Genomic DNA, 12,507 nt, shown 5'->3' on the forward strand with positions numbered 1-12,507 from the left:
GGAAAACAGTCCAAGCCTATTCAGCCGCTTCCAAAAGGTCACACCCTCCAACCCTGGCAACATCTTTGTAAATCTTTTCTGAACCTTTCAAGTTTCACAACATTCTTCCTGTAGGAGGGAGACAGAATTGCACACAATATTCCAAAAGTGGCTTGATCAATGTCTTGTACAGCTGCAACATGACCTCTCAACTCCTATACTCAATGTTCTGACCAATAAAGGAAAGCATACCAAATGCCTCTTCACTAGCCTATCTACCTGCAATTCCACTTTCAAGGAGCTATGAATCTACACTCCAAGGTCCCTTTGTTCAGCAACACTCCATAGGACTTACCATTAAGTGTATAAGTACTGCCCTTTCCAAAATACATTACCTCACATTTATCTAAACTGCCATTCCACAGCTCATTACCTCTGAGTACAGATGAGTCAATCTTCTTTGCTGTCCGCTACACCTCCAATGTTGGTGTCATCTGCAAACTTACTAACCATACCTCCTGTGTTCACGTTCAAATCATTTGTATAAATGATGAAAAGCAGAGGACCCAGCACTGATCCTTGTGGCACACCATTGGTCACAGGCCTCCAGTCTGAAAAGCAACCCTCCACCACCACCCTCTGTCTTCTACCTTCAATCCAGTTCTGTATCCAAATGGCTAGTTCTCCCTGTATTCCATGTGATCTAACCTGGCTAACCAGTCTACCATGAGGAACCTTATCAAATGCCTTACTAAAGTCCACATAGATCACGTCCACTGCTCTCCCTTCATCAAACCTCTTTGTTACATTTTTAAAAAACTCAATCAAGTTCGTGAGACATGATTTTCCATGCACCAAAGCCATGTTGACTATCCCTAATCAGTTCTTGCCTTCCCAAATACATGCAAATCCTGTCCCTCAGGATTCCCTCCAACAATTTGCCTACCACCGATGGCTCATAGAGTCACTGAATCGTAGAAATGTACAGCATGGAAACAGACCCTTCGGTACAACTTGTCCATACCGACCAGATATCCCAACCCAATCTAGTCCCACCTGCCAGCACCTGGTCTATATCCCTTCAAACCCTTCCTATTCATCCAGGTGCCTTTAAATGTTGCAGTTGTACTAGTCTAATTGTACTACACCACTTCCTCTGGCAGCCCATTCCACACATGCAACTCCCTCTGCATGAAAAAGTTACCTCTTAGGTCCCTTTTATACCTTTCCCCCTCACCCTAAACCTATGCCCTCAAGTTCTCGACTCCCCCACCCCAGGTAAAAGACCTTGTCTGTTTACCCTGTCCATACCCCTCATGATTTCATAAACCTCTATAAGATCACCCCTCAGCCTCCAGCGAAAACAGCCATAGGCTATTCAACCTTTCCCTATAGCTCAAATCTTCCAACCCTGGCAACATCCTTGTAAATCTTTTCAGAACTCTTTCAAGTTTATCAGTCTACACTTTCCCCAGCTTTTCCTTATCAACTTTCTTAAATAGTACCTAGTCATGCATTATGTTTTGCAATCTAGTTTAGCTATGCACATATAAAATGATGCTTCAATTTCTATAATAAATGTCCAAAGGAACCCAATATTGGCTTTATCATTGGTTCCTATGGGAAACCATGATTCACTGCAAGTTGCTTCATATAAAATCATAAAATTAGTCACAACTTTCAGTGAGGACTTGCTGCTATGACGTTCCTTCCCCAAAAATAGTGAATGATAAGCAATTAATTTAATTTGTCTCCTATGTCATTCTAGAGCTATTCTAGAGAATAGACTGGCTATTCTGGAAAGTCTTTGTTTCTGCTTTGAACACAGAAATAAATAAACACAATCTAGGCAGTACTTTTAAGTAGAAAACTGTCAAAAAGCATTAGTCAGATACAGAAGGAGAATATTAAAAAAATTATCAGTTATTTTAATCAAGCAAGATGGCCAATGATGTATGGAAAATCATTCTATTTCAATATTTTTGTATTATCAAATGCAGGTGCATTGTATGAATTGAATTAACCCAGTCAGAATTGTTGCTGTGTGTGATAACTCGCAGTGAAACTGCCTAAGTATTTATATCTTTCATTGACTCACCAGATACGTTCTCATATCTTTTTCAACAAAAAAAGGCGAAGCAGCGATCAGGACCAAAGCCTTGCAAGCAGAGCTGAGGCCTGGCATGCCCGATTCAGGTCAGCAGCAGCAATGGTGGCCAGCAAGCAAGCAGGAGTGAAAGCATGCCCAATGCAGGGGAGAGCGAGCCCTCTTGGAGAAAGCCCAGCTTGGAGTGTCTGTAGGCTCATGGCTTAACAAAGGACTATAATGTTTGACATTTTAAATTTATTTCTTTATTATTCTACTTCTGTGACTAACATTTTGTACTTAGGTACTGCGTGTGGTGTACAGAATTGTACACTTTGCACTGTACTCATGTACCCTGTACTTGAGTACACGTGACAATAACATCTAAACCTAAAACAATGAAGAAACAGACAGACAAATAACTTTACACCCAATTAATGTTACAAGTGCATGGGCTTCTTGATTTATACATAGATTGATTTCCATTTGCAAATCACTTTTACGTATATTAAGAAAACAACATGATGCAAAATAAAAACCTTTGGCAATGATCATCAATAAAACCCTACAAATTTTGGACGTGTACTTGGATAAATTAGAACATCTGGTCATAACTCGAAAAATTAGGGTGACACAGCACAATAAAGAGTAAAGAGCAATCACAGTTAAGGAAACAGACAAGCATAACATTTGAAAACAACACCAAGATGTTGACTGCTATCAAGGATTGTGAGAATTGTGAGCCAAGATCAACATTGTAAAACATGGTAGCTGAAGACAATGTCCCTTGGTCAAACATTGTGGTTAATTAGACAACTCCCAGATATTGCTGCTTCATTCCTTAATATCCTTCCTATGCAATGCAAGACAAATCAAATCATAAAGAAAAATAAAAGTATGTGAAATGATCACAACAGTTCTCAAAGTCAACACAAGCAAATTAACTTTTAATATACATCTTCAAAGATGAACCACCTTTGCCTTGACATCTGTAATAATATCCATTTACATTCTAATTAGAATATCTCCTTTTGGATTTTGTCTATTTTCAATCAGAGCCTCTGATATTTCTGTCATAATCCAATCTCTCAGGGAGGTTTCACTCAACTACACCAGACGGAATATACCTTAGGTTACAACAGGAAGCGAGTTAAGAGATTGCTGCGCCTTTGGAATGAGCTTTGAATGCTCACTGCCCATTGGAGTAGTGCCAGATGATTAGAGGGTGGCAAAGGTTATTCACTTGTTCAAAAAAGGGAATAGGGATAATCCCGGGAATTACAGACCAGTCAGTCTTACGCCAGTGGTAGGCAAAGTACTGGAGAGGATTCTGAGAGACAGGATTTATGATTACTTCAAAAACCAAAGTTTAATTAGAGATAGTCAGCTTGGCTTTGAGAGGGGCAGGTCATGTCTCACAAGCCCTATTGAATTCTTTGAGGATGTGACAAAACAGATTGATAAAGGCAGAGCATGGATTTTAACAGTGTGTTTGAAAAGGTTCCCCATTCAGAAAGTAAGGAGGCATGGGATACAGGGAAATTTGGCTGTCTGGATACAGATTTGGCTGGCCCATAGAAGACAGAGGGTGGTAGTAGATGAAAAGTATTCAGCCTGAAGCTCAGTGACCAGTGGTGTTCCGCAGGGATTGGTTCTGGGACCTCTGCTCTTTGTGATTTTTATAAATGGCTTAGATGAGGAAGTGGAAGAGTGGGTCAGTAAGTTTGCTGATGACATGGAGGTTGGTGGAGTTGTTGGTCGCATGGGACATTGACAAGATGCAGAATCTGGCTGATAAGTGGCAGATGGAGTTCAACTTGGGAAAGTGTAAAGTGATTCACTTTAGAATGTCGAATTTGAATGCAGGATACAGGTTTAAAGGCAGGATTCTTGGCAGTGTGAGGAACAGAGAGATCTTGGGGTCCATGTCCATAGATCCCTTGAAGTTGCCACCCAGTTGATACAATTATCAAGAAGGCTTATGGTATATTGGCTTTCATTAGCCAGGAGATTGAGTTTAAGAGCTGCAAGGTTAATCTGCAGCCGATAGAGCCCTGGTTAGACCACACTTAGAATACTGTGTTCGGTTTTGGTCACTTCATTATAGGAAAGATGTGGAAGCTTTAGAGAGGGTGCAGAGGAGATTTACCAGGATGCTGCATGGATTGGAGGCCATGTCTAATGAAGAAGGTTGAGGGAACTAGGGAATTTCTCATTGGAGCGAAGGAGGATGAGAAGTGACTTGATAGAGGTGTACAAGCTGTTGAGAGGCATAGATAGAGTGGATAGCCAGAGACTTTTTCCCATGGCTGAAATGTCTATCATGAGGGGGCATGATTTTAAGGTAATTGGAGGAAGGTTTAGGGGAGATGTCAGAGATAGGTTCTTTACACAGAGAGTGGCGGGTGCATGGAATGCACTGCCAGCAGTGGTAATAAAGTCAGATACATTAGGGACAGTTAAGTGACTCTTTTATAGGCACATGGCAGATAGTATAATGAAGGGTATGTAGGTTAGTCTGATCTTAGAGTAGGATAAAAGGCCAGCACAACATTGAGGGCCGAAGGGCCTGTACTGTGCTGTACTGTTCTATTTTCTAACTGGACAAGGCACTAGTCAGACCTCAGCAGGAATACTGTATTTAGCTTTTGGCTCCTAATCGAAGGAAAAACATACTGGAAGCAGTCCACAGAAGGTTCACTAGACTGATATGAAGGGACTGTTTTCTGACAGGTTCAGTAGTTTAAGCCTGAACTCATTAGAATTTAGAAGAATGAGAGGCGACCTTATTGAAACATACAAGATTCTTAAGGGATTCGACAGGGTAGAGGTGGTGAGGTTGTTTGCCCTCGCCAGAGAATCTGGGACCAGAGTTCTTAATCTTAGAATAACAATTACACATTTAAGACAGAGATAAAGAGGAATTTCTTTTCTCAAAAGGTTGTGAAATTGTGGAATTCTTTGCCGCAGAAAACTTCAAGGCTGGACCATTAAATATATTCAATGGTGAGATAGTCAGATTTTTAATCAGTAAGGGAATTAACTTGGTTATAAAGGAAAAGGAAGGACAGTGAATTTAAAGATTATCAGATCAGCCATGATCTCCATTGAATGGTGGAGAAGATTCAATAGGCTGAATGGCCTCCTTCTGCTTCTATATCTGACCATTTCTTTCTGCTTGTACTTTCCAACAAACTAGCTACTCTACATCTGTATCTTTCTATCTATCTGGACAATCAATGTATGTAGGTCCTAATATTTTTACCATTGCAGTTTTTCCACTTCCACGTTACTGATTTCCTTTGTGTTATTCTTAAACATTTTTGCACTTTGATGTAGGACGCATGTCCTCATTGTCTCATTGGTGTTTGTGCTACTGAAGTGTCGATTTGTTTTCTTGTCTGACACTTTGGTTTGCCTGCTGTGATCCATAACTGTCTCATCTCTATCTGCCCACAATAGGTTTCAATGGCAACTGTCTGTTTCCCTTCAATTCATACAGTCTTTTAGTGTTTCTAGGTCAGTAATATTTCTTTTGTTCCTTGAGATCTACTCCTAATCTTTTCTGGCTATGCTTGTAGTGTATAGTTGTGTGTGTGAGAGCGAGAAGCTGATGAGTTAACAGTTGAGACAAGCACTGAACAGAAGAGAATGCAGTGGGTAAAAACAGGCAGAGATGAACAGGAGATGGCTGAAAAATTAGGAGCAGAAGAGGAGATGACCATAAAAAAATTAGTGACATTTAGAAGAGGCAGGTATAGAAAAAGGCAAATGCAACAGAACTGGGCAGTGGGCATCGGCAAGGTTAGAACTCGATCAGAGGGTTTACAGCCAGTGTCCATAGCAGAGAAATCTAAAGAAGGAACATAATTCAACATGGACGTGGTCCAAAAAAATTAACTGGTCAGGAGAGATAGAGAAATCGGGAATGCAGAAGAGTTATGCTAAAGCTAGAATGAAACCAAAGGAATAAAATCAGCCTCAAGAGATATTATAAGATCAGCAGTAGTGAGTTAGATAAGAACAGCCAGGATAGAGCCAGAGTGAGAGGAAAGACACATTCTAAGTAATATGCTACAACAAGCAGGGCATGACCATTGTGAATTAAAATGAATTAATTCAGTAATTAATTAAATGGGCAGTGAACAAATTCCTTTAATTAATTGCACAAAGTTAAAACTATGAAATTGTGGGTGTGCTTGGAACTGTCTCTGAATTTGTAGAGAAATCAGCTGGGAGACATAAATTAGTGAGTAGCAGAATCACTTGTGTTTCAAAGTGATATCACCAGCAGCTACACTGTTGCCCATTAAAAGTAACATAAGCAGGCATTACTCATGGTAACATTAGGCTAATGCCACTGTAATACAAGTATCTAATTATTACACAAAGTGTGCAGTAATAGGAAGCAAAGGTATTTGAATGACTTCAGAAACAGAAACTTTACAGTACACGAGGAGGCCAGTTGTCCCATCAAGTCTGTGCTGATAAAGTGCTATCTGGTCTAATCCCACCTTCTGATTCTTGGTCCATAGCCCTGCTGTTTACAGCACTTCAACCATCACCTACAGCTGTGTGAATGATTGGATGTTATCTACCTAGACTTCCAAAAGGTCTTTGATAAGGTGCCTCACGAGAGGCTGCTGAGTAAGGTGAGAGCCCATGGTGTTCGAGTTGAGCTACTGGCATAGATTGAAGATTGGCTGTCTGACAGAAGGCAGAGAGTTGGGATAAAAAGTTCTTTTTGGAATGGCAGCTAGTGACAAGTGGTGTCCCGCAGGGTTCAGTGTTGGAGCCACAGTTGTTCACTTTATATATTAATGATCTGGATGAAGGGACTGGGGGCATTCTGGTGAAGTTCGCCAATGATACGAACTTAGGCAGACAGACCGGTAGTACTGAGGAGGTAGGAAGGCTGCAGAAAGATTTAGACAGTTTAGGGGAGTGGTCCAGAAGTGGCTGCTGAAATTCAATGTGAGCAAATGTGAGGGATTGCGCTTCTGGAAAAAAAAGTACAGGGACGGACTATTTTCTAAACGGTGAGAAAGTTCCTAAAGCCAAAGTACAAAGGGATCTGGGAGTGCTAGTCCAGTATTTTCCAAAGGTTGACGTGCAGGTTGAGTCCGTGGTTGGGAAAACAAATGTAATGTTGTCATTTATCTCAAGAGGGTTGGAATGTAAAAGCAGTGACGTCCTACTGAGACTTTATAAAGCTCTAGTTAGGCCCCATTTAGAATACTGTGTCCAATTCTAGGCCCCACACCTCAGGAAGGACATAGTAGCATTGGAGCATGTCCAGTGGAGATACACATGGATAATCCCTGGAATGGTAGGCCTAACATACGACGAACGGCTGAGGATCCTGGGACTGTATTCATTAGAGCTTAGAAGGTTGAGGGGAGATCGAATAGAAACTTACAAGAAAATTTATGGCTTTGAAAAGGTGGATGCTGGGAATTTATTTCCATTAGATGGGGAGACTAGGACCCATGGGCACAGCCTTAGAATTAGAGAGGGTCAACTTAAAATGAAAACAAGGAGACATTTCTTCAGCCAGAGACTGATGGGCCTGTGGAATTCATTGCCACAGAGCACAGTGAATGCCAAGATGTTAAGTGTCTTCAAGGCAGAGATTGATAAATTCTTAATCTCGCAAGGAATTAAGCGATAAGGGGAGAGTGCAGATAAGTGGCGGTGAAATGCCCATCAGCCATGATTGAATGGCAGAGTTGACTCGATGGGCCAAATGGCCTTACTTCCACTCCTATGTCTTATGGTCTTATGAATAGGGATTCAAGATCAACTCCTGTTTTCAGATAAAGAAAGGTTAGAGTTAACGTGGTCAGGATATGCACATGCAGTTCAGACCTCATTATAAGTTTATTCACTGTCCTTATTTTTAGATATTTTCTAATCAACCAGTTCAGAGATGTTATTCCACACCAATGGAGCAGTAGGACTTGAACCCAGAATTCCTGGCTCAAAGTTGGGGACACCGCTATTATGCCAGAAGAGCCCCTTAGTCTTTACTTCTACACATTTACTTTAAATTCCCTTGTCCACATTTAGAATGGAAACTTTCTGTTAACTACTCATGTTGTAATTATACCATTCCACCAGTGATGGCGCTACAGCATCTGTACTTAATGATTTTACAATTTGAGTATATCAAGCTTATACACAAAATTTTCTTCGCAAATTATAGGAATAGGAATATGAAATAACCGCACAGAGGCCGGTTTCCCGTCACTAGCTCACCCTTTATGTACTTGTGCACAGTACATTGGCTGTAGCCAGTCAGCTTGGAGTCAGTCCCCTGACCTAATCTCCTGGTTGTATTGGTCAGCCATAGCTTTCCTGAATGGCAAGCTAACAACACCAATCAAGGAATTAAGCGATAAGGGGAGAGTGCAGTTAAGTGGCGGTGAAATGCCTTGCAATCAAAGAGGTCCACCTAGTTCCAATCAATATACAAAATAAGAATAGAATAATAAGATTTCAGTATAGAACTATTCAATTGATTAAGGAGTTACACATGGAAAATCACAAACATATTTAGTTTTCAGATGCGGTAGAGTTAGAAGGCAAAGAATAATTGGACCAGGTTTTGTGATCTAGTTTTTGTCCAGAAATTATTAATTGGTCATTTTTAAAATGATAAACTTAGATTTGATATTTTATCACTTAATTGTAGAGCGTTAAGTGCTATGTTGCTTGCTAAAAACAGCATTAAATCAAATGATAGATGATGTGTCATTGTATAGTTACATGGCTTAAAGTAAACAAATGAAAATTAGGATTAAATTCTACATTGGTCAAGTTCTTTTTAATATAATTCAAGATGTTTTAAAAATAGGAATGATAACAAAATAAGTTATGAAATATTCCCACCACATAAATAGCCCATGTTTAACCTAAGCAATCATTTAATTCAGACAGATAGCACAGATTAGTATTACTGTCAATTAGAAAGTCACTGCTTGCTTGTAAGCAAAGTGAGCAAGACAGTAACAGTGATTCAGAAAGTAGTTTGCACCTCATTAATAAAAAAAAGTAACTTACATGATAATAACCCAACCATGGCATTCACGTGCAGCTAATGCATTCATTTTTGTATTTAGTATCTGTCAGCTGCCACCCTGTCAAGCTTCAGGATGTTTTATGTTCTTCGGCTGTTGCCATTGTCTACTGCTCTTAGGCAGGTAATCATCGTGAGCAAACAAGCAATAAAGAAAAACTCATTAAATCAGAATAATATTGTATGAAAATTGTCAAAACGTAAATTACCTTTAACAAATCCAAGCTTTCAGTCTTTATTAGCCCATCCATTTTAAAATCTTTACTAATTTTAACTCAAGTTATGAATTAAAGGAATTTGTCCTGTTATTATGTTGGACATAATTAGGTTGAGGCAACTGTATTAAGTGTTTCATGAAATGAGAAAACATTATATAGGAAAGTAGAAACACAACATAAATCTCAATGCAGGCAATAAAGAGTTTCCTAATTCTTGAGGTATAAAGCATGAAGATGGAAGTCTTTTCAAGAGATGTGACTGTTTATATATTAGCAATTTTACAGATAAAGTCAGATGAAGTTATCTTTCTAACCCCAAAATAAAACAAAATTCAAAATTGGCTCATCATCATTGTATATTTATACTGAGATTTATTTAACATTCAAATAGATTCTGCTTGCTTTATACATTGATTTAAAAAATAGAGGATTTGACATTTCCTTAATAAAACAAGAACACAGAGAACAGAGGGCAAGAATCAAGAGTAAAGCATAGTTTCTATGGCATCCAGCCAGAGGAATACCGAGCAGTAGAATAGAGACAGATCAGTATAGACTTCAGAAGCATGGAATTGCAGGGATGGAAAGTATCAACACCTAAAGATGTTGCAGTTGGGTAAACAATAAGGAACAATGAGCTCAAGTTCACAGACTTAGTGATACAGAGGAACTGCAACTCAGAACTTGCAAACCAAAGACTGAAGCAAATCCCAATGGCAGAGGATTGAAACCTCACATGACAGAGTCAGCAAAGTGAATCTAAATGGAATTTAAATACTCTTGAGCTTAAATTCGGAATTATAAACAGTAAACTTAGCTGGAGAAAAGGCTATTAACAAAACAACAAAAAATAATGGCTGCAGAACTGGAAGAAAAACTTACTGAGAGCTAAAGTGCATTGTAATGCTAGGTTTACCTTGGTGATTTTTGTTATTAAGCATGGACATAAAAATTTATCATAGAAGAAAGAGACACAAAAAGTATGAAATAAAATTCCAACAGGAAGCCAATTTATGCCGATATGAAGCGCATGCATGCCTAATAGCATTGAAATTTTATCTTTCGGTATCTTCTGATTCTATGGAATATGTTTTTCATACTTCACATTAGAATGATATCTGTAGAGTAGCAATATCTTCACTACACTTCAACAAATCTAGAATACTAACTTCCTCTTTATGGCAAAAAAAAACACTGGGATTCCCCTACCTATAATAAAAGGTGGCATTAAGCAACTGAATTATTTTCTTTTGCACCACATTCAGAATTCAATACCATATTTATTTACTGTCTATGTTATTTCTGTACAAGCTATTTTCAGCTTGTATTTCACTTCAACTTTCATTTCAGCTTGTATATACTTTGAATTATACATGTACATTGTATACAGGTAGATGTAATCAGTCACAGCTAAATAATGTATCATACCTACATATTCAAATACAGTCGGTTCTGCTATAAAGTGCATTTCTTCAACACGGACTGGCTTTAATGTGATTGAAGAATTTAGACCGTTACATGTAGAACACAAACTTTCCTTAGCTGTACTGGCTATAATGCGATTCCAGCCCCAGTAGTTTAGATAAGGCGGCTACTGCACAATTTTCTTATAACATGAGATTGCATAAGAATGAAACTATTGCATTATGTCAGAACCGACTGTAGGATTGACCTCCTCTCTCTCTCAAAATAAATGTAACAAACTTTGTGCTGTCCAACCTCATAATTCACTTTTGTTAACCAAATTAATTAAATTAAGCCTTAATTTAAATGATTAGCATTGTTAAATTGTCTTAAGATAGCTTAGACAATATCTGTAAAACATATAGCTTCATAGCAACAAAACAAAAGCCCTTGCAAAATAAACAACAGTTTTTTAAAAATATGTGAATTCACGTCTGAATATGTAGGTGTTGACTGTAGTTAACTTGTACTGGATTGAATATTTTACTGCTGTTTCATGATTGACAAGTCTTGAAGTTTAGCTTCTTCAGCATGGTAGTAACAAGTTTGACACTAAGTAGTGACAGACCTGCCCTCATTGAAAATATAATTAATGTTTTTTTTCAAACTGCATTTATATAGCAACACATTCCTTAGGATGTTCCAACATATTTTACTTCCAATTAATTGCTCTGAAGTGCAATTGCAGTAAATGCAGGCAAATCTGACAGCAATTTTGCAGACAGCAGGGTGTCACAACAGCAACACAATAAATAAAGAATTGTTAATAGTGTTAGTTCTGAGAGAATGTTGACTTTACAGAGTAATCCTCGATGTTAGACAATCAGTACAATAAGTGCACAAAGGTCAAGACATTTGGTTTGAAAGAACACACCACAGTACTTAAAAAGATTGAATTATTTACATGCTACTGAATATTTGAGATTTACTGGAAAAACTTAAGAATCAAAAGTAATAAATGTTAATTTATAAAAAGGGCAAAAGAATCATAGGCCAATAAATGTGATGTTTGTAGCATGTGAAATATCACAGTTATCCTGAAAGACAGAATGAAGAAACATCTTAAGTATAAATGGTAATTAATTTGGTGTTAAAAAAGATCATGATGGCAAATCATTTTTCAAGGGGAAATGGTGCTAGTGGAAAAGGAGAATTCAGTAAACATTACTGGAATGATTTTAGCCCAAATAATTGATGGGAAACTGAAAAGTAAGGATCAGCTATCCACTGCGCACTGCCTAGTTTTATTTCCCATTCGGGTATTTTGGCAATATTGGCTGTTAGGTGAACATTAACCATGCCATGAGGAGACATTATGGTCTTTAAACAGAGTGAAGTATTCTTGTGGTCTGATGGAACTTTAGCTTAATATCACATGAGAAAGATAGAAAATGGGGCAATGCAGCTTTTCCTTATACTGCTATTCCCTGGATTAGCCACTCAATTATGGAGATCTTCTAGTCAAGATGGCAGTAGAGTAACAGGGCTTGTGTGGGTTCTTGCCTGCGGCCCATCTGCTCCCATCTATTTTCCTTTTTTGTTTTATTTTGTTTCTGCTCCTTTCTTTCACTTTATTTTCCTTTCCTTTTGGATTTTTTGTTTCTTTTCTGTAGCAGGTTGGTCGGCAATACCTGTACAGTAGCTAGAGTGGGCTACACGTGGATTGGTGAACATAGCTTCTC

The 12,507-nt window shown here is 38.5% G+C and overlaps 1 protein-coding gene across 3 annotated transcripts in view; it reads right to left on the minus strand.

The window, feature by feature from the left end:
* Positions 1 to 12,507, minus strand: part of phf2 (PHD finger protein 2) — a 158,849-nt gene that overhangs the window by 116,221 nt on the left and 30,121 nt on the right. The window contains exon 1 of one of the 3 annotated variants that reach the window (XM_072582260.1): positions 8,324 to 8,372. The exons of the other annotated variants lie outside the window; for them this stretch is intronic. Coding sequence (XP_072438361.1) covers positions 8,324 to 8,349 — 26 coding nt within the window. The 5' untranslated portion in view covers positions 8,350 to 8,372. Of the gene's footprint in view, positions 1 to 8,323; positions 8,373 to 12,507 lie in introns of those variants that run through there. 3 annotated transcript variants of the gene reach the window in all.

This window comes from Chiloscyllium punctatum, chromosome 12 (genome assembly GCF_047496795.1).
Source record: "Chiloscyllium punctatum isolate Juve2018m chromosome 12, sChiPun1.3, whole genome shotgun sequence".
Lineage (NCBI taxonomy): Eukaryota > Metazoa > Chordata > Chondrichthyes > Orectolobiformes > Hemiscylliidae > Chiloscyllium > Chiloscyllium punctatum.